Here is a 19,994-nt window from a genome sequence, read left to right on the forward strand (position 1 = left end):
CCCTCTTTTTACTTTCGGTTATTTAGAATAAATAAAGCAAAAACAGTATTATCTGTCTGTTTTCTGAATTATCCATGCAATAAAAAATATCCCGAAAATAAAAGTGCCGAATGCCCTGCAAATTTAGTATGCTTTTTTTATGGAATATTTGAGGATTTTAGGCACTGAGAACACGACAGGGGGGCAAGCACCTGGCCACGAGGGTGGAGGGCGCGCCCACACCGCTGGGTGCACCCCCCTATCTCATGGGCCCACGATGGCCCCCCTTCACTTATTCCTGCACCCTTACACTTCGTCTTCATCCCAAAAAATTCCCCATCCAACTCAAGCACGAGTTTTAGCTCGTTTTGCTGCGGTTTTCGATCTCCTTGCTCAAAGCTCCATTCACAAAACTGCTTTGGGAGATTGTTGTTTGGTATGTGACTCCTCCATTGGTCCAATTAGTTTTTATTCTAGTGCTTTATTTATTACAAATTTTTGCTGCATAGGTGACCCTATTCTTGAGCTTGCATGTCAAATTTATGAGGTCCCAAGTGATTCTAATGCATGATATAGGCTCTAGGCACTTGTATGAGTAGTTGCTACCAATCTTGTTTAGTTTTATTTACTTTTATTTTGAAGTTACTAAAAAATTCAGAAATTTTCAGAGGGAGAAATATGTCCAGGAAAATGTACCAAGGTGGTTCCTCAACAAAGAAAGGACCTAGGCGTGCAATGCGTGAGCAAGACGACGAACACCAAGGGAAGCTGAAGTACGAGCTTGTGAGTGGCCATCAGTAGAGTTTATGGTTAATGCAGACATTAAGGATGAATTTGACGCGTATGTGTAACATCCCAAATTTTCCATTTGGAATGTTATACATTAGATCGTCATTGCATATCATATTTTATTGCATTTTGGCTAGATCCTAGAAATTCCATGCAACTCAAGGACCCACAGAGAGAGTTGGGGATTTCGTTATTTTCATATTTGGGTTTTCTCAAATTTTGGAAATAGGATCATTTGATTTTAATTATTTTATCTTCAAATATTTCTTATATAAAAATAAGAGAGAGGGAATAAAATGACGTTCCCAAAATAAAGAAATATTGAGGATTTAATATTAAAATCAAATAAGATTTTATTTCGGAGTTTGTCGCTATTTATTTGAATTTAGGAAAAATACGCGTTTTTCAAAATTACATTTAGGCCCCCAAATAAATGTTCATCTTATCCGGCTTATTTTTAGAGGACGGGGAAAGTTTATTTCGGGATTTTTGGAGGCCGTTTAGTATTTCTTTTATTTGTTTTTCCGCGCGAAACTATTTATAAAAATGAACTGACCTAACCGAGCCATGCCCGACTAGGACTTTGCCCGGCCGACCTTTTTAAGCGGAGGCCCGAGCCGCCCCCAAACCCTAGCCCGGCCCCAATCGAACCCCGCCGCCGCCGCCAGCCGTCGCCCTTGATCTGCGCGCCGCCAGCGCCGCGCGAATCCGCCGCCGGTTCCCGCCGCCGCCCCTCGTCCCGCCGCCCGCCGTTGTCGCCGGAGCCGCCCCGCCGCCGTCGTCCAGAGCCGCCGCTGCTGTCATCTTGCCGAAGCCGCCCGAGGTAGCCACCGCCACCGTTTCGGTTTCCGTGAGAAAAATCGATCGTTTTTTTTAAAACCTAGATCCATTTTTTAGATCCGGTTAGGTTTATTTGTTTTTTCGGTTTAGTCTATTTTGCGTACGTTCCGTCCGTCGTTCCTTTTAACGAACAGTTTTTGTCGTTTAGCCGCAGACAGCGAACGTTCGTTCGTTAGCCTGTTCGTCCGTTTTTCTTTTTCTCGGATTTTCCGCGATTATTTCCGATCGCGATTTCTCATCCGATTTTCGTTCTAGTATAACTTTTCGCTCGTTTATCGGAATCAGGCGATTCAAGCGCCTAGAGTTTCGTCTCAAAACCCTCTTTCTGTTATTCCAACTCAAACCAGATTTTGCTATTGTAAAATTTGACTTAGGTCCAGAATAAGTAAATGAAGCTTGTTTCTGTCGCCATTTGACTTTTGTTGCTTCGTTTGATTTGATTCTTTTTGCAAACCGGAGTTCTTAAGTTGAACTTTCTGGTTAGATCTTTTATTTGAGTTTTACCTATGCATTAGATGAGTACTTATTGTATGCTTTTTTGTTTGCGATAGAGTACCCGGAGTGCGCCGCTTGCTACTACGAGTCTCTAGGTTTCATGGATCATCAGCAAGGCAAGTAACACTTTGATCATATCTCTTTACTACCCAGTTTTATTGCTTTAGATCAATCCTCAAACAATTGCATGGTTAGGATGTGATTAATATGTGGGTTTTGGGAAGTAGATGAGGTAGTACCTATTACCTGTTTTATTATCCAACCTTTAGGAGTTATTTCTATGTTTGCTTATATTGCTACGCTATGCTAGTAGACGTGGATTGGGTGAGTGTATCCAAGACAGATGTGAGATTGTTATTTAATGGTTTACTTAAGGTGGCAACTTAAATTCACATCTGGGTGGATTGGGGCAACTGGGGAACCCAGTGTTGCCTGTATTTTTTTGGAAATCCCGGGGTACCGTGTGATTCTCCTATGGACCGCCACTCAGGCTCAAAGGGATCATGAGATTATTCATGCTAGAAACTTCCATGTGCAGCCGCAAGCTACTATGGGCTCTAGCATAGTTGATTAAGTTACGTGAACTCTTGAAGAGGTAGACTAGCAGATGTAGGGGAAAGTAGGTGTAACTGTCTACCCGAAGTAGACAGTTAATGCTTCTGAAAGACTGTGTCTCGGTCATCCGTTTCTCAAACACCATGTAGTGTGATAAATCCAATGCAGGAGATCGAGTCTTGTGGAGAAAAGTGCGCAAACCTCTGCAGAGTGTACAAACTAATCATGGTTAGCCGTGTCCCCGGTTATGGACGTTTTGAGTATCTAGTACCTGGATTATCATGTGAATCTCATCATGTTACTTAATTTTAATCTTGTTGGGTTAATGATGTTACTTAATTGGGATTGAGTTGGAGGAACCTTCTCAATGTTTAACAACCACCATGATAGTTAAATAAAATTTATTCCTTTGTCGTAGGGGAAAATTGGCTTTATGCAAAACTTTAACCATAAGCTTCACACCAGCCATATATGCATGTAGTGATAGCATTGTTCTATTCATTACTCTCTATGTGTTACATTGTCAGCATATTCCATGTGCTGACCCGTTTTTGGGCTGCAATGTTCATGTTGCAGACTTTTCAGACGACGAGTAAGGTGCCTTAGGTCGTGATCTTATACTCAGTGATGTCGTTGGAGTTGATGGACTCGCTTTATCTGCCAAGCCTTCCGCTGTTATCGTTATTAGATGGCCTTAAGCCATATTTATTGTAATAAATTCTCTTTTGAGACATTCGATGTAATAAGTGTGTGATTGCTACTCTGTTATAAATCCTTCAAGTACTGTGTGTGTCAGCATTACCGATCCAGGGATGACACTGATGCACAGAGATCAGACTGTTTGAGGTCTGGTCGCTACAGTATGTGCGTAATACCGATCTCGAGGACTTCATGCAAGATAAGTGTCCTTAATACTACTATCTAACTGATTCATTCGTGAGAAGGTTTAAATTTTCATCTTCGCGTAATTCTCAAAGTGTCATGTTTGATATTTATGATCAATCTAATACCATGGACTTAGAAGACTTTACAACTGCTTGCAAACTCCCATAGTGGGGTAATGTTAATGAACCCCGCAAATCTGAATTTAGAGAATTTCTTGCTAGTATCATTGTGGGAGAATCTAGGGATATATCCCAAGCTACCATAGGGAGCATTCATTTTCCTGCTATGATTATTTTTCTCTCTTCATTGGTAGATGCATTAATGGTAAAGATGAAGCATTTCACATGTGTGTCCCAGATCTTTGTGTCCTCGAGAGTGATGTATTAGGTAATAAAGATTACAACTTGGGGGCAATAGTCGCACGTAGGTTGCATAATAATGGTATTTCTGGAGATTTATTTGGAGGAATTTATGCGACCCGTGTTGCTAATTATCTTGGTATACCTCCTCGTGAGGGTGATTTAGAGTTGCATGCCGCTTATTTAGATTTTGACGCTATGGTCAGACATCGTTTTCTTGTGAGGAATGAACAATTCCTCCAGTATCGACTAATCTTTGACAGACGCCGCGCTGTCCATGTTACTCTCCCTGCTCCTTCCCTTTTTGATTACCAGGCAAAATGAAGATATGTTGTTATCAGGGAGGAAGCAGCTGAACACGAGGGTAGAGCGGAGGCAGCTCGCCAACATGCCGCAACTCAGGAGGCATTGGCTGCTGCATCTCAGTACGACCCCGGTTATAACTTCGCATATCAGCCAGGCTATCCTTGGCATTAGACCAATTTAGGCCAAAATCCTAAGCTTGGGGGAGTATGTATTTCTCACCGACTTTACATTCATGTTCACACACTATTCTAGTTGTCAGTGCTCATACTCTTTCATTGTATTATCCATGCTAGTTTAATTTTCTTTTTCTAGCCTTCTTCTTGTGTGTTTGATAAACCTTATGAAAACCAAAAAAAATTAGTTAGTTTAATTTCCATGCTTGTAGTGGTAATTAAAATGAAAACCCAAAAAGATTTATCGTTCTTCTTTTACTTGTTGGGAGCTCTCTCGTGTAAATAGTTGTATTTCTTTTCTTTCCTTTGGGGGTCAAGAGTAGAAGACCATATTGAAAATGCTTAGTGGCTCTCATATGCATGATTGTTGATTTAATCTAGAGCCCATATTACTTTGTTTTCTCTCTTGAATTGAATGCTTGTAGATTTCAGCTTAGTCCAATGCACGTGCGGTATTATTATTATACACACCGTTCGGTTATGCAAATGAAAGGCAATAATGACGATATATGATGGACTGATTGAGATGAGAGAAGCTGGTATGAACTCGACCTCTTTTGTTTTTGTAAATATGATGAGTTCATCGTTCCTGATTCAGCCTATTATGAATAAACATGTTTGCAATGACATTTAGAGATTATAGTTGCTTATGCCATGCTTAATTAGCTAGGAGCTTATAATGGTTTACCTTGCGTGCCAACATGCTATTAAAATGATTGTGATGTGGTATGATGGTATCCTCCTTTGAATAAATTGAGTGACTCGACTTGGCACATGTTCACGCATGTAGTTGAAACAAAATCAACATAGCCTTCACGATATTTATGTTCATGGTGGATTATATCCTACTCATGTTTGCACCTGGTGTAGATTAATTTTAATGCATGTTCATGACTGTTGTTGCTCTCTCAGTTGGTCGCTTCCCAGTCTTTGGCTAGCCTTCACTTGTACTAAGCGGGAATACTGCTTGTGCATCCAAACTCAATAAACCCCAAAGTTATTCCATATGAGTCCACCATACCTTCCTATATGCGGTATCTACCTACCGTTCCAAGTAAATTTGTATGTGCCAAAATCCAAACCTTCAAATAAAATTCTATTTTGTATGCTCGAGAAGCTCATGTTTCAACTAGGGTTGTCTGTATCTTCCATGCTAGGTGGGTTATTCTCAAGAGGAGTGGACTCCGCTCCTCATTCAGGAGAAAATGGATGGTAACCGGGATGCCCAGTCACATGATCAAAAAGATCAAAGCAAATCAAAATAATTAAAACAAAACTCCCCCAGGGCTGTTGTTACTTGGAGGCACTCGTTGTTTCGAGCAAGCCATGGATTGATGCTTGTTGGTGGTGGGGGAGTGTAAACTTTTACCATTCTGTTTGGGAACCGCCTATAATGCATGTAGTATGGAAGATATCGCCATCTCATAGTTGTTGCATTGACAATGAAAGTATGCCGCTCAAAATGTTATTCATCTCTATTTTAAAATCGAGCTCTAGCACCTCTACAAATCCCTCCTTCCCTCTGCGAAGGGCCTATCTATTTACTTTTATGTTGAGTCATCACCCTTTTATTAAAAAGCACCCGCTGGAGAGCACACTGTCATTTGTATGCATTACTGTTAGTTTATATTGGGTATGACTTGACTGGATCTCTTTTACCATGAATTACAATGTTTAGTCAGTCCTTGATCTTTAAAGGTGCTCTGCATTTATGTTTTGCGGTCTCAGAAAGGGCTAGCGAGATACCATCTTGTTATATCATATTATGATTTTTTTGAGGAAGTGTTGTCAACCGAGTTTTATTATTATTGTTCATTAGTTTATTATGCCATTGATATGAGTAAACATGGGACCTAAGTGTTATTGTTAATATGGTTAGTTCATAATATTTGCTGAAAACTTGAATGCTGGCTTTACATATTTACAACAACAAGAGCAAACAGAGTTTGTAAAAGTTTTTCTTTATCACTTTCAGTTTATCAACTGAATTTCTTGAGGACAAGCAAAGGTTTAAGCTTGGGGGAGTTGATACGTCTCCAACGTATCTACTTTTCCAAACACTTTTGCCCTTGTTTTGGACTCTAACTTGCATGATTTGAATTAAACTAACCCGGACTGACGCTGTTTTTAGCAGAACTACCATGGTGTTGTTCATTGTGCAGAAAACAAAAGTTCTCGGAATGACCTGAAAATCCACGGAGATAACTTTTGGAAAGTATAAAAAATACTGGCAAAAGATGAAGGCCAGGGGGCCCACACCCTGTCCACGAGGGTGGGGGGCGCGACCCCTCCCCCTGCGCGCGCCCCCCTGTATCATGGGCCCCCTGATGCTCCACCGACCTCAACTCCAACTCCATATATTCCGTTTTGCGGAGAAAAAAATCAGAGAGGAAGTTTCATCGCGTTTTACGATACGGAGCCGCCGCCAAGCCCTAATCTCTCTCGGGAGGGTTGATCTGGAGTCCGTTCGGGGCTCCGGAGAGGGAGATTCTTCGCCGTCGTCATCATCAACCATCCTCCATCACCAATTTCATGATGCTCACCGCCGTGGGTGAGTAATTCCATCGTAGGCTTGGTGGATGGCGGTGGGTTGGATGAGATTTACCATGTAATTGAGTTAGTTTTGTTAGGGTTTGATCCCTAGTATCCATTATGTTCTGAGATTGATGTTGCTATGACTTTGCTATGCTTAATTCTTGTCACTAGGGCCCGAGTGCCATGATTTCAGATCTGAATCTGTTATGTTTTCATGAATATATGTGAGTTCTTGATCCTATCTTGCAAGTCTATAGTCACCTATTATGTGTTATGATCCGAAAACCCCGAAGTGACAATAATCGGGATACTTCTCGCTGATGACCATAGTTTGAGGAGTTCATGTATTCACTAAGTGCTAATGCTTTGGTCCGGTTCTCTATTAAAAGGAGGCCTTAATATCCCTTAGTTTCCACTAGGACCCCACTGCCACGGGAGGCTAGGACAAATGATGTCATGCAAGTTCTTTTCCATAAGCACGTATGACTATATTCAGAATACATGCCTACATTACATTGATGAACTGGAGCTAGTTCCGTGTCACCCTATGTTGTAACTATTACATGAGGAAACGCATCCGACATAATTATCCATCATTGATCCAATGCCTATGAGCTTTTCACATATTGTGCTTCGCTTATTTAGTTTTCAGTTGCTATTGTTACAATCATTACAAAACTACTATATTTACTTTTGCTACTGTTACCATTACTATCATACTACTTTGCTACTAAATACTTTGCTGCAGATACTAAGTTATCCAGGTGTGGTTGAATTGACAACTCAACTGCTAATACTTGAGAATATTCTTTGGCTCCCCTTCTGTCGAATCAATAAATTTCGGTTTAATACTCTACCCTCGAAAGTTGTTGCGATCCCCTACACTTGTGGGTTATCAGTAACATATACCACAAGTTTCAAAAGTAAATACACAAGCTCGAAAGCAGAGCATGGTTGGCCAAGCAGAGGATACAATTTACCAAAGGCATTATGTATCATGGGAAGAACTCATGAGGTGATTGAATATGAAGAACACTATCGGATAACAATCCAACAATGGATCGAGCGATCCACAACGAAGCCAATGTGAGTATCGGTACTCACTCAGAGGAAGAAAGAATGCAAAGGCATCAGATTCAAGAATCACCTGATTAGTCTGATGCTTAAATAGTAAGAAATTATGGTTTCCAAAACGAAGGATCAGAAGCAGACGCTCTGATCAAGGATGGATAAGTTGAAAACACTTAGTTGGACAATCAATAAAGGTTTGAATTGCCAAGAACCAACTCATGTCCGGAATGACGCCTGAGCCGGAAAGATAATTTTAAAAAGGATAACTTGATGACTGCGTGCATATGCACACATTGAATCAATAGGCTCAAAATGACTAACACAAGGGATGTTAACGAGAACTACTAGTCATATGGAATTAACCATAATGCAAGCAGGCAAGAGTTTCAAGAGTAACCGGCTGCAGAGGATTTTCGAAAGATCGAAAAGTATTCCGAAGTATTATGTCAGACACATGAACAATTGATTAGAATGGATCCTCGATAAATGTGAGGAAAACCCCGTAAGAGTTTTCATGCGAAATAAAACTGCAAGACAGTAAACTCAAAGGATTCTCGGGACAACGGCGATTATTTCGAGGCATCTTGTAACAACAAGAGCGACGAGGAATGATCAAGAGAATGACAAGTGCGTATAGATATCCATAGGGATATATCGGTGACAATGGATTGCAAAGGCGATGAACATAAGGGTCTCGGGAAAATATCGAGGGATATCCTCAGAATCTTCTGACAAAGCAGGTGATCTTCCGGAATGAGGGCTCTCCGGGAGAAATAGTTACAAAAACCTAGAGTTAGAGTTAGCAAAATCATTTAACCCGAATAGAAGAGAGATCAGTGTCCCAGAGCATAGACGAGGAGTAAAAGATCCTAATACCACCCAATGGCGTCGTGGGCTCGTAAGGCACACAACCATGTTAGTAAAAGTTTTGTAGTGACTAGACTCGACTTCGGCCAAGGAGTGTGGAAGGGGGATTCCTACAGGCAGTCAGCTCTGATACCAACTTGTGACGCCCCAATTCAATCATACACTAATCATGCACGCAAATGTGTACGATCAAGATCAGGGACTCACAGGAAGATATCACAACACAACTCTAAAAATAAAATAAGTCATACAAGCATCATATTACAAGCCAGGGGCCTCGAGGGCTCGAATACAAGTGCTTGACATAAACGAGTCAGCGGAAGCAACAATATCTGAGTACAGACATAAGTTAAACAAGTTGCCATAAGATGGCTAGCACAAACTGGGATACAGATCGAAAGAGGCGCAGGCCTCCTGCCTGGGATCCTCCTAAACTACTCCTAGTCGTCATCAGCAGCCTGCATGTAGTATTAGGCACCTCCAGTGTAGTAGGAGTCGTCGTCGACGGTGGCGTCTGGCTCCTGGGCTCCAACGTCTGGTTGCGGCATCCGAGAAGAAGAAGAAAATGGGGGAAAGAGGGAACAAAGCAACCGTGAGTACTCATCCAAAGTACTCGCAAGCAAGGATCTACGCTACATATGCATGGGTATATGTGTAAAGAGGCAATTCGGTGGACTGAACTGCAAAATGCCAGAATAAGAGGGGGATAGCTAGTCCTATCAAAGACTACGCTTCTGGCAGCCTCCGTCTTGCAGCATGTAGAAGAGAGTAGACTGAAGTCCTCCAAGTAGCATCGCATAGCATAATCCTACCCAACGATCCTCCCCTCGTCACCCTGTGGGAAAGCGACCACCGGGATGTCTGTGGAACTTGTCTGGGTGTGTTTTATTAAGTATCCGGTTCTAGTTGTCATAAGGTCAAGGTACAACTCCGGGTCTTCCTTTTACCGAGGGACACAGCTATCCGAATAGATCAACTTCCCTGCAGGGGTGCACCACATTTCCCAACACGCTCGATCCCTTTGGCCGGACACACTTTCCTGGGTCATGCCCGGCCTCGGAAGATCAACACGTCGCAGCCCCACCTAGGCACAACAAAGAGGTCAGCACACCGGTCTAAATCCTATGCGCGCAGGGGTCTGGGCCCATCGCCCATTGCACACCTGCATGTTGCGTACGCGGCCGGTGAGCAGACCTAGCAACCTCCATTACAAAGGAAGTTACATTACGCGGTCCAACCCGGCGCGCGCCGCTCAGTCGCTGACGTCAAGAAGGCTTCGGCTGATACCACGACGTCGAGTGCCCATAACTGTTCCCGCGTAGTTGGTTAGTGCGTATAGGCCAGTGGCCAGACTCAGATCAAATACAAAGATCTCGTTAAGCGTGTTATTTTGAAGTAACCGCAGGCGCCGACCAGGGCCAGGCCCACCTGTCTCCTAGGTGGTCTCAACCTGCCCTGTCACTCCGCCACAAAGTAACAGTCGGGGGCCGTCAGGAACCCAGGCCCACCTCTACCGGGATGGAGCCACCTGTCCTTTCAGCCCCCTTATCCAAATCACTTGCGGGTACTCAACGAGCCGACACGACTTTAGTCACCATCTGTATAGTGCGTATATATGTATAGTATATACCCGTGATCACCTCCCGAGTGATCAAGGCTTGATAGTATAGCAAGGCAGACTGACAAGAATGTAGGACCACCGATGATAAACTAGCATCCTATACTAAGCATTTAGGATTGTGGGTAAGGTATCAACAACTGTAGCAACAATGATAGGCTATGCAACAGAATAGGAGTAACCAAATAGTAACATGCTACACTACTCTAATGCAAGCAGTAGAGAGAAGAATAGGCAATATCTGGTGATCAAGGGGGGGCTTGCCTGGTTGCTCTGGCAAGAAGGAGGTGTCGTCAACTTCGTAGTCGATCAAGGCAGCAGCAGTGGTGTCGGTCTCGAAGTCTAACGGAGAGAAGAGGGGGAAGAAACAATAAATATCACAAAGCATAGCATGGAAATAAATGGTGCTAGGTGTGATCTAACGCGATAGTAGGTGATACCAGCGAAGGGGGAAAACATCCGGGAAAGTATCCCCGGTGTTTCGCGTTTTCGGACAGATGAACCGGAGGTGAAATGTTGCGTGTTCGCTATGGTAGGGATGTGTGGCGGACGAACGAGCTACATATCCAGATTCGTCTCGTCGTTCTGAGCAACTTTCATGTACAAAGTTTTTCCATCTGAGCTACGGATTATTTGATATTAATTTTCAAAGTTTTAATCAATTTCTAAATTTAATTTAATTCGAAAATAAATGTGAATTGCTATGTGTACCCAGTTTTGCACCCAGACAGACCACACAAGGGCTGACTAGTGGGTCAGTTGGCTGGGTCAACAGTCCAGTCAGCAGAGGCTGACTGGTGGGGCCCCTGCTGAGTCAGCAAGCTGACTGTCAACCTTATCTAGTTAAATGGTGGCATGGACCCACCTGTCATGGACTATTTATTCAACAGAGATTGAATTTAACCCAGAGGTTAATTAAGCGGTGGGGCCCGATGTTAGTGTCTAGGTTAGTTATTCTTAATGTTTTAATTAGCAGGTTAGTTAAGCAGTTCGGGACCCATATGTAGGGGGTTAGTGGATAAACAAAAGACGCCATGTCAGCGACGTCGGCGCTTAGTCGCCGGCTGCCACGGAACACGGCGGAGGATCGCCGGAGTTGCGTTCCGGCGACCGTTCGGTCACCCACGAGCACCAGCAGGACGAGTGTGTCGGCGCGCATCTAGTGGGGCTAGTGGTCGGTGCCGAAGGTGCTTGGATGGACACCGGCGACGAGGTCTAGTGGGGCAGCGGCGAGTGTGTGAGCGTGGACGCAGTGGGTGAGCGCCGGCTGAGGTGCGACGCGCGTGTAGGGGAGCGGCCAAGGCAGCAGGCAGGGTGAGCAATGACATGGTGCGGCAACGACATCTAGTAGGGACAGAGGCGCGCCTCGGGCGGACGTGCGTGAGCGAGGGCGCGGCCAGGTCGTGCGCGGAGCGGGGCACCGGGCACGGCAACGGGAGGACGCGGACGGCGGTTACGGCGACGAGATTGAAGGAGGTGGGGGATCGTCAGGGAGGCTCACTGCGGAGCTCGTGGAGGGCTCGGTGAAGCTGGTGGAGGTCGAGGCCGTCCAGCGAGGTGGGGATGAGGACGACTGTTTCGGGCGACGGCGGTTGGTGCGAGAACGATCGTGGAGGAGGCGACGGCGGCGGGGCGTCGAACGGTGTGGTCGAGGGAGAGGGGACGGAGGCGCAAGGACGAGGGCGGGGGCCGACGAGGCGGCTTCGGGCGACGGCGATGGGGTCGGCCCGATCCGATCTGGATCGGGTGAGAGGGAGTGGGAGGAAGTGGGTGTGGTAGCTGTTAGGGTTCGGGATGTGGGGGGATAAGGGAGGCGGGGTGGGCCGATCGGTTGTGGCTTGGTGGGCAGCTGGGCCACGGCCCAGCAGGGGGCTTTGTTTCTCTTTTTTTTAATCTTTTCTGTTTTTATTTTATTTTCACTTTTCTGTTTTCTATTGTAGTTTTAATAGCTTTCATTTTTGTAAAATTATAAGACCAGTACCTAAATGGAGGTTGCAAATTAGCCCACCGCCACAATATATTTTGGTATTTAAAATATTTAGTTCGCATTTTTATAAATTTCAAAAGGGCATTTATAATAGGTCTAGTTGCTGTTTTATTTATTTTAGTGCATTTGAATACTTTACAGAAGTGTGGTTTCTTCTCCATAATTACCTACGCATTATTTGGCACAACCCAAACATTTTAGTTTTAATATTTGAAAACTTTTATTGTTTGCTTGATTTTGAATTTGAATTCGAACCGGTTTTGAACTAACACGAGATTAGCAACAGTAATCGAGATGACGTGGCATCATTAGTAGAGGTTCACTGTAGCTTAAATATCCGGGCGTCACACACGGATCGACGTCGATGACTATGGACATGGCGTCGTGTGAGTTACTTGGCCAAGGGCTTGGAGATGACTCATCGGCGGCCGTCGGCAGTCTTGGAGTCGTGTCCCTCCCTGCCAATTGGGATTGGCTAGGGACGCATGTGTGGGTGCCTCCTATGGTGGACGCGCCAACCCATATTCTGGGACTGATGTCGGGCTAGGAGTTGACGGACTGGTGTTGCTCTTCCTACCATGGTCGAGTGCGCCGTGATGTGTGTGACATATGCTATCTAGCAACAGGGATGCTGGGGCGATGGCTACGGATGGCGGTTCGCATGGTTGCTCTCCGGCGGGCATCATTGCGATGGTGGTGGCTCTCTTCCGGGGTTGTGTGGGCAACGGGAGGTGCAGCGGCTAGTAGCTCGGATGTGTCCTCTTGCTTGGAGGGGCGGCGTCCCGATCCGGATATGGGACTCTAGCAATTCCGCATTATGCCTGGCGACCTCGTGGACACGGGGGGTTGCCGAGCGAAAGCTCTGTGCCTTGGCGCCGACGACGGTGGCGCCCATGGGTGCCGTGCTCTTCTTGAAGACGTCGTCGTGGTTCTTCTCTTTGTATCAGGGCCTCGGGTGAAGATCTTTATCCGGTGTGGACTAGGCAACGGCGACGCTCTGCGTCATTTTTCCTTTTGAGGACGTTGTCGTGGAGTTTAGCTGTGCTAGATCGTAGTGTGGGGTGTGTCTAGTTCTCCCGGTGTCGTTTGTTGGTGGTGGTCGTGTGCGTTCTGCGTGTGCTGATTATCTCAGGATCGGCTTTGTTAGAGAGTTACGTCACCATCTTGTATCGCTCGGCCGTGTACTTGTTCGGTTGGTGCTTTATCTATAAAGCGGGGCGAAAGCCTGTTTCGAAAAGTTGTGGCAAAATAATTAGTATCAGCACTCCCAAATACTTTTGAAAATAACAATTTTGAAGCATCATTTTTTTTTTGCATGACTTCCGCAAATGCCATTTCATGATGAAATTCTATGAGCACTCAAAACATTTGTCAATGTTTGCAAAAAAAACATTTTTATTTTATTTTACTGTTTATCAGAGCTCATTTGAGCTCCAGCACACAAAACACCACGTCCCTTCAGGCTCTGCATAGCAACTCTACCAATCTTACATCTTGGCATGTTCATGACGCACTAAACGAAAATTCCTCGAAGCTTCGTAAACCGACCATACAGAGTCAATCATTCGCATGGATATCACCAAGGAAAAACTCAATCTTTGCAATAATATTGTAATGTTTGTTAGAGACTTGAGACTCTAGATAGCTACACGACGATTTTACAAAGTGCTATTTTAAAATTTGGGGCATGTTCAGGAGAGATGAGGGTCCTAAATGAAATTACCTCGAAGCTTCGTAAACTGACGGCACGATCAAATGGACAATGGCCAAGGCTACAAATTACGGAGTCCAACTTCGATAAACTGACCAACACATCCGTTACGCAACGATGGCTGGACTCGACCGAGGACCCAGGGGTCGCATCCTGCTGTTCCCCCTGCCGTTCCAGGGCCACCTCAGCCCGATGCTGCAGCTCGCCGACGTGCTCCACGGCCGCGGCCTCGCGGTCACCATCCTCCACACCACGTTCAACGCCCCCGACCCAGCTAGTCACCCGGAGTTCGACTTCGTCGCCGTGGCCGATGAAATGCCGGACGATGTGGCTGCGCCCAAGGACGGCCTGGGCATGATCGTCGCCATGAACGCGGCTATGGAGGTGTCGGGGTGCGTCCGCGACGCGCTCGCGTCGATTCTCTCCGAGGAGCCCCGGCCGGCGTGCCTTGTCATCGACACCTTCCTCCCCGCCGCGCAGAAGGCGGCGGTCGAGCTAGGCCTGCCGACGATCGTGCTGCAAACCAGCAGCGCGGCAGCCGTCCGCTTGTTCAGGTCCAACGCCATGCTCCACGAGAAGGGATACTTGCCAGCGCAAGGTTAGTCACAACAATGGCGTCACTGCAATTTTGTGTGGGTATGGGTTCTTCTTAACCAAAATTAATTTCCACACGAGATTAGAGAATTTTTTGTAGTATTTCATTTCAGAGCATGAACTAAGCAAGCCGGTGACGGAGCTGCCACCAGTACGAGTCTCGGACCTGTTCGACCCTAGCAAATACCCCAACCAAGAAAGGCGAGGAAGATCCTGGACATGGCCACCGAAACTACAACGGGCTCCTCGGGGATCCTAATCAACACATTCGAAGCTCTCGAGACCCCCGAACTGGAGGCGATCCGGGACGAGCTCGCTACCAGCGGCATCCGCGCCTTCGCCATCGGCCCACTTCACAAGCTCTCCACCATCGGCGGCGCCGGCAGCCTGCTCGAGCAGGACCGAAGCTGCGTCGAGTGGCTGGACACGCAGGCAGCAGGCTCCGTGCTCTACGTGAGCTTCGGGAGCGTCGCTCCGGTGCACCGACACGACTTCAACGAGGTTGCTTGGGGCCTCGCGAACAGCGGCAAGCCTTTCCTGTGGGTCGTTCGAAGCGGCCTCGTCCTCGGTTCCGAGGATGCAGAGCTGCCGGAAGGGTTCGAGCGAGCGGTGAGGGGCAGGGGCAAGGTGGTCAGGTGGGCGCCGCAGCAGGAGGTGCTAGCGCACCGTGCGGTGGGCGGGTTCCGGACGCACAGTGGCTGGAACTCGACGCCGGAGAGTATCTGCGAGGGGGTACCGATGTTGTGCAGCCCTTTCTTCGGAGACCAGCTGGCGAACGGGAGGTACGTGGAGGACGTGTGGGAGATAGGGACCTTGTTGGTGGGTAAGATGGAACGGGGGGAGATTGAGCACGCCATTGCGAGGTTGATGGAAGGGGGAGATGGCGCAACGGCGAGGGAAAGGGCAAAGGAGCTTAAGACCAAATCGGTGGAGTCTCTGAAGAACGCTGGGTCTACTCAGCTGGCAGTCGATCAGTTGGTAGATCATATACTAACTCTATGAAACTATTCGAGGTGGTTGAAACCGATGTCTCCGGTATATTCTGGCAAAGACCAGAGGTTTAAGAAACAAGAGGTAATAGCACTGCAGATCCCTAAACTTGTCATGGAGGTGATGGTTTGGTCCTCAAACTTGAAAACGCTGATTATTTGGTCTTTGAACTTGTCATGGAAGTGCAAATTTGGTCCTTGCGAATCACAGCTCGCCAAGTGGAGCCAGCTGGGCTGAGCCGGTCAGCGCCGTGTATTTTGCAGTTTGCCCCCTGCCTTTAGCCCTAATGAACCCACACAACCCATTGCAAATGCAATTCATGAACCAGAAACCCTGACAGCTGACAAGTGTGCATCACAACTAAGGGGGTGGGCTACATCCATGCATGCATACCCCATTTCCCCATATTTTTTACCACAACAAATGTACATGATGCAGAACAGGGAGATATAATTTTGACAGCACATATACATGATAAGGCTCATGAGAAATGCAGGCTTTGACTGCCTCAGGTTTCACTTCATTGTTCATTGTGCCTTGATGTGCCTTCACCAGCTGCTGCATGTGTCTTCATACACAAATTCAGAGCAACAGAATTCAGTGCCAACACAAAACTAGCATTGCTACTTCCTGTATTCAAGAATGTTGATAATATGGTACTATCAATTCAGCACCCGTAATCAACTTTAGCACAAATTAGCATTGCTTTATTCAGCACAAGTGCCTTCATACACAAATCTAACAAAATCTAGTCTTAACACAACACTGGCATTGTGACAAATGGAGTATTTACTGTATGCAAGAATCTTAACAGTATAGTAACATTAGCAATTCAGCAAAAAAGATCAACTTTAGCACAAACATTTCTTTGTCACATGCAAGGATCAATGGAAGATCGCGTCAGCATTGCACTGCATTCTCCACTAGACCAATCCAAAGATGAAGAAGAAATTGCATAGGAAGATGGCAGGAGAAGGGAGAAAAAGACCTTTTTACTCCGGCGAGCTCCTTGGTGAGCTCCTCCATCTGCTTCTTTGCCTTGAGCGCGTAGCCGTCGGCGGAGACGGGGTCCCCGCGCTTCCACCCTGGCAGCGGCACCCAGTACGGGTCGACGCCGACCTCCCGGCGCAGGGCCGCGAGCTCGGCCGGCTCGAGCCAGTACTCCATGGCGCCGTCGGTGTTGTGGCGGCGACGGATGCGCTCGGCGCTGCCGCGCGGCACCTTGTCGGCAGTGTGCTTGAGGAGGTGGTCGAGGAGGCCCGTGTCGCCGACGTGCTTGCGCGCCGCCTGCCGCAGCTCGCCGCGGGGGACGGTCTTGCCGGGGCGCACGCCGAAGCGGCGCAGGATGCCGAGCAGGGACGCCTCGGCGGCCGCGTAGCGCGTGACCGTCCATCGGTCGACCATGCCGCGCGGCACGGCCAAGGCGGCGGTGGTGGCCTCCTCGGCCCTGACGGCGCGTGGGGGCTTCGTCTCCGGCTCCTCCGTGACGGTGACGGCGCGGCCGTAGAGAGGAGCCTTGCTCTTCCTCTCCCTCTTGACGGCCACCAGCACCACCGCCGTGCGCTCCTCCTCCGGCGGGACCCTCTTCCTCTCCGCCTTGACCGCGGTGCGCTCGTCCCGGCCGCCGCCCTTCTTCTCCTCCGGCAGGTTTGTCTTCTTCTCCTTCTTGACCACCTTGCGCTCGTCCTTCTCCTCCTCTGGCGGGTTCCTCTTCTTCTCCGTCTTGACCACCTTGCGCTCCTCCTCCGGCACCGGCGGGGTCGTCTTCTTGGCGCGCTTGGCGACGTCGCGGCCATGGCGACGAACGTCGTTCCTCTTTCTCTTGGCCACCACCTTGCGGTCGCTCTCTGCTTCCGGCCCCACGTCGGCGTCCACGAAAATCTCGACCTTTGGAGCGGGAGCTGGCTTTCGGATCCTACGCTTGGGGAGGCTGAAGCTGTGGACACTGCCGGACTTCCTCCTACTTCGCTTCCTCGTCGTCTTCTCCTCCTCCACGGCCGGCGCCTCGCGCTCCTCCTCATGGCGGCCGCTCTCTCCTCCCTCCTCCGCGTCCGCCTGCGTCTCCCCAAGCAGTCCGAGCGGGGCGAATAGCTCCCATGCGACGTAGTTGGTGTGAATTGTCTCTCATGCGACGTAGTTGGTTGTAATCGCTCTCATGCGACATCTTCGTTGGAAAAAATAGCTCCCATGCGACACTGCTGCCTAATCCAAAGACACATGTTTAAAACTCGAATCAGGTGAGCGGGACCCACAGCATGGGACCCACTAACTTATCCAACTCAGCATTGGTCAGGTGAGCGGGACCCACAGCGTGGGACCCACTAACTTATCCAGGTCAGCATTGGTATAAGAGGACACCGAGCCGTGCCCCGAGCCGTGCAGCACCCGAGCCCATCCTCCCCCCTCCCCCTCCCCGACCGTTGTTGTTCTTTTTCTCCGGCGACGATGCGCAGCAACGCCGTTCCGGGCCGCGACCTAGCAATGTCGAGCTCCGCTTCAGCCTCCCGCCGCTCATGGCCGCGCTATGGCGCAGTGCCCATGACAAGATGCCCTGCATGCCCACGTATCGCACCCCTGAAGCGGCTAGTCACAACGACCGACAAGAATGGCAACCTTGGGCGGGAATTCGTGAAATGCGAGAGCAAACCAGAGCAGGGAAAGGTGAGATTTTACTTCTCAATATGCCAATTTTGGTTTTTGTCTCCCAATTTCATATTTGCCCATTTTTCCCCATCGGATTTGGGATTTAGGGTTCATCTTCCCGATTTCAGAAATTGAAGCAATGCACCCATTTTGAGTGGCTAGATGAGTACATAGAGCGGATTCAACTGGAGGGTGCATCAGGGGAGGAGAAGTTGGGCAAGTTTGGATCGGGCGCATCTGGATCCGGGGCCCCTGGATCTGGCAATTCCATCGGGGGCGCCCGCCCTTCCATTGGTGCTACTGTGGGGGATGCAGGAGTGACGGCAGAGCTGAAGAAGCTGAACAAGCAGATGAAGAAACTCATCAAATTGCAGAAGCAGGGCAATTTGATGGGGCTCATGGCCGCACTTATTTATGTTTGTGTAATTGGTCTCGCATTTGTTTATGTGATGATAATTAGTCGTAAGTGAATAGATTGGGCATCATTTGTAATCGGGATGATATGTACATTTGAATAAAAGTGTTGCGCTGTATGAATTAAGCATGTCCTCTCCACTCTGTTTCGGCCCCGTTTTTTATTTCTTCAGTTCGTCATCAGTTTTAGTTTCAGTGGTAGAGGGAGAAAAGAAAAAAAGGTTCGTCCACAGTTGCCCGAAAAGGCCAGGCCCATATAGAAGTTAGGCAGGGCCGAATAGAACATATCCAGGCCCATTGATAAAAGGAGTGCAAAAAAAGTGCACACGGTCATTGACATCGATATATCTTTTCGGCTTTAGATCATTTCACAAATTTTAAGTTTCCTGCAGTCACCTTTTTTGAGATAACTCATCTGATAATTATTTGAGATATTTTTATGCATAAGCTATTTGAGATAATTATTTGAGCAGTCTTTGTGAACCAAAAAAGTTGCAATTGTTTGGTTCTAGTTTATTTCAACCAAGCACCATTTCTTAATATATTTTTTTACTTGTGCTATGGTGTTTTCAAAGTTTTTACTCGTGTGTTTCAACCGAAAAAGGTTGTGCCCAAAAAAGAAGACATCTAGTGTGCCCCTAGTAGCATCTCCTTACAACATAGAGGGGCATCCCCTTACAACCAGGGGCGGATCCATACTTGGTCATGGGTGTACACCCAAATCTTTTGGCTAGACATTTTTATATATGGTGTATACTTTAATACATTCAGTGCCCAAATGACCTTTCTCGCTAATGCCATGTTTGGCAGCAAAAAATGACATAGCAAGCATGATTTAAACATCAAACAACACTTGCGCATGTCATCAGCACCAGATAATTAGCATTTTTCTTGCCCATTGTCTTCAAATGCATTGTATACCAACTGTATGATTATGTAGTACAGTACATAATCTTTATTGTCAATTTCTTGGTAACGTACATTTTAGATACCAGATCAATTGTTTTTTAGTACACATGGCCACATAAATAAAATGCAATGGAGAAACTTTAGGACCGAAAAAACATATAGATAGATAGTGGGGCATCGGGTACCCTAGTAGCATAGATAGATAAAACATATAGAGGGGCATCCCCCCACTACATATAGTTCATAAAACATGAAAGTAAAATAATTAAAACTA

At 47.0% G+C, this 19,994-nt stretch overlaps 1 protein-coding gene and 1 pseudogene across 1 annotated transcript; both read left to right on the top strand.

Moving 5' to 3' along the window:
- The first annotated feature begins 14,287 nt into the window (after window positions 1–14,287).
- LOC119360737 lies at window positions 14,288–16,197 on the top strand (annotated as a pseudogene).
- Window positions 16,198–17,783: 1,586 nt separating this feature from the next.
- On the top strand, window positions 17,784–18,867 carry LOC119360738. The gene is made up of 2 exons (XM_037626251.1): window positions 17,784–18,415; window positions 18,526–18,867. Exons 1-2 carry the CDS (start codon window positions 18,200–18,202, stop codon window positions 18,865–18,867), a joined length of 558 nt encoding a protein of 185 aa, XP_037482148.1. The 5' UTR covers window positions 17,784–18,199.
- The last annotated feature ends 1,127 nt before the right edge of the window (window positions 18,868–19,994 follow it).

This window comes from Triticum dicoccoides, chromosome 2B (genome assembly GCF_002162155.2).
Source record: "Triticum dicoccoides isolate Atlit2015 ecotype Zavitan chromosome 2B, WEW_v2.0, whole genome shotgun sequence".
Lineage (NCBI taxonomy): Eukaryota > Viridiplantae > Streptophyta > Magnoliopsida > Poales > Poaceae > Triticum > Triticum dicoccoides.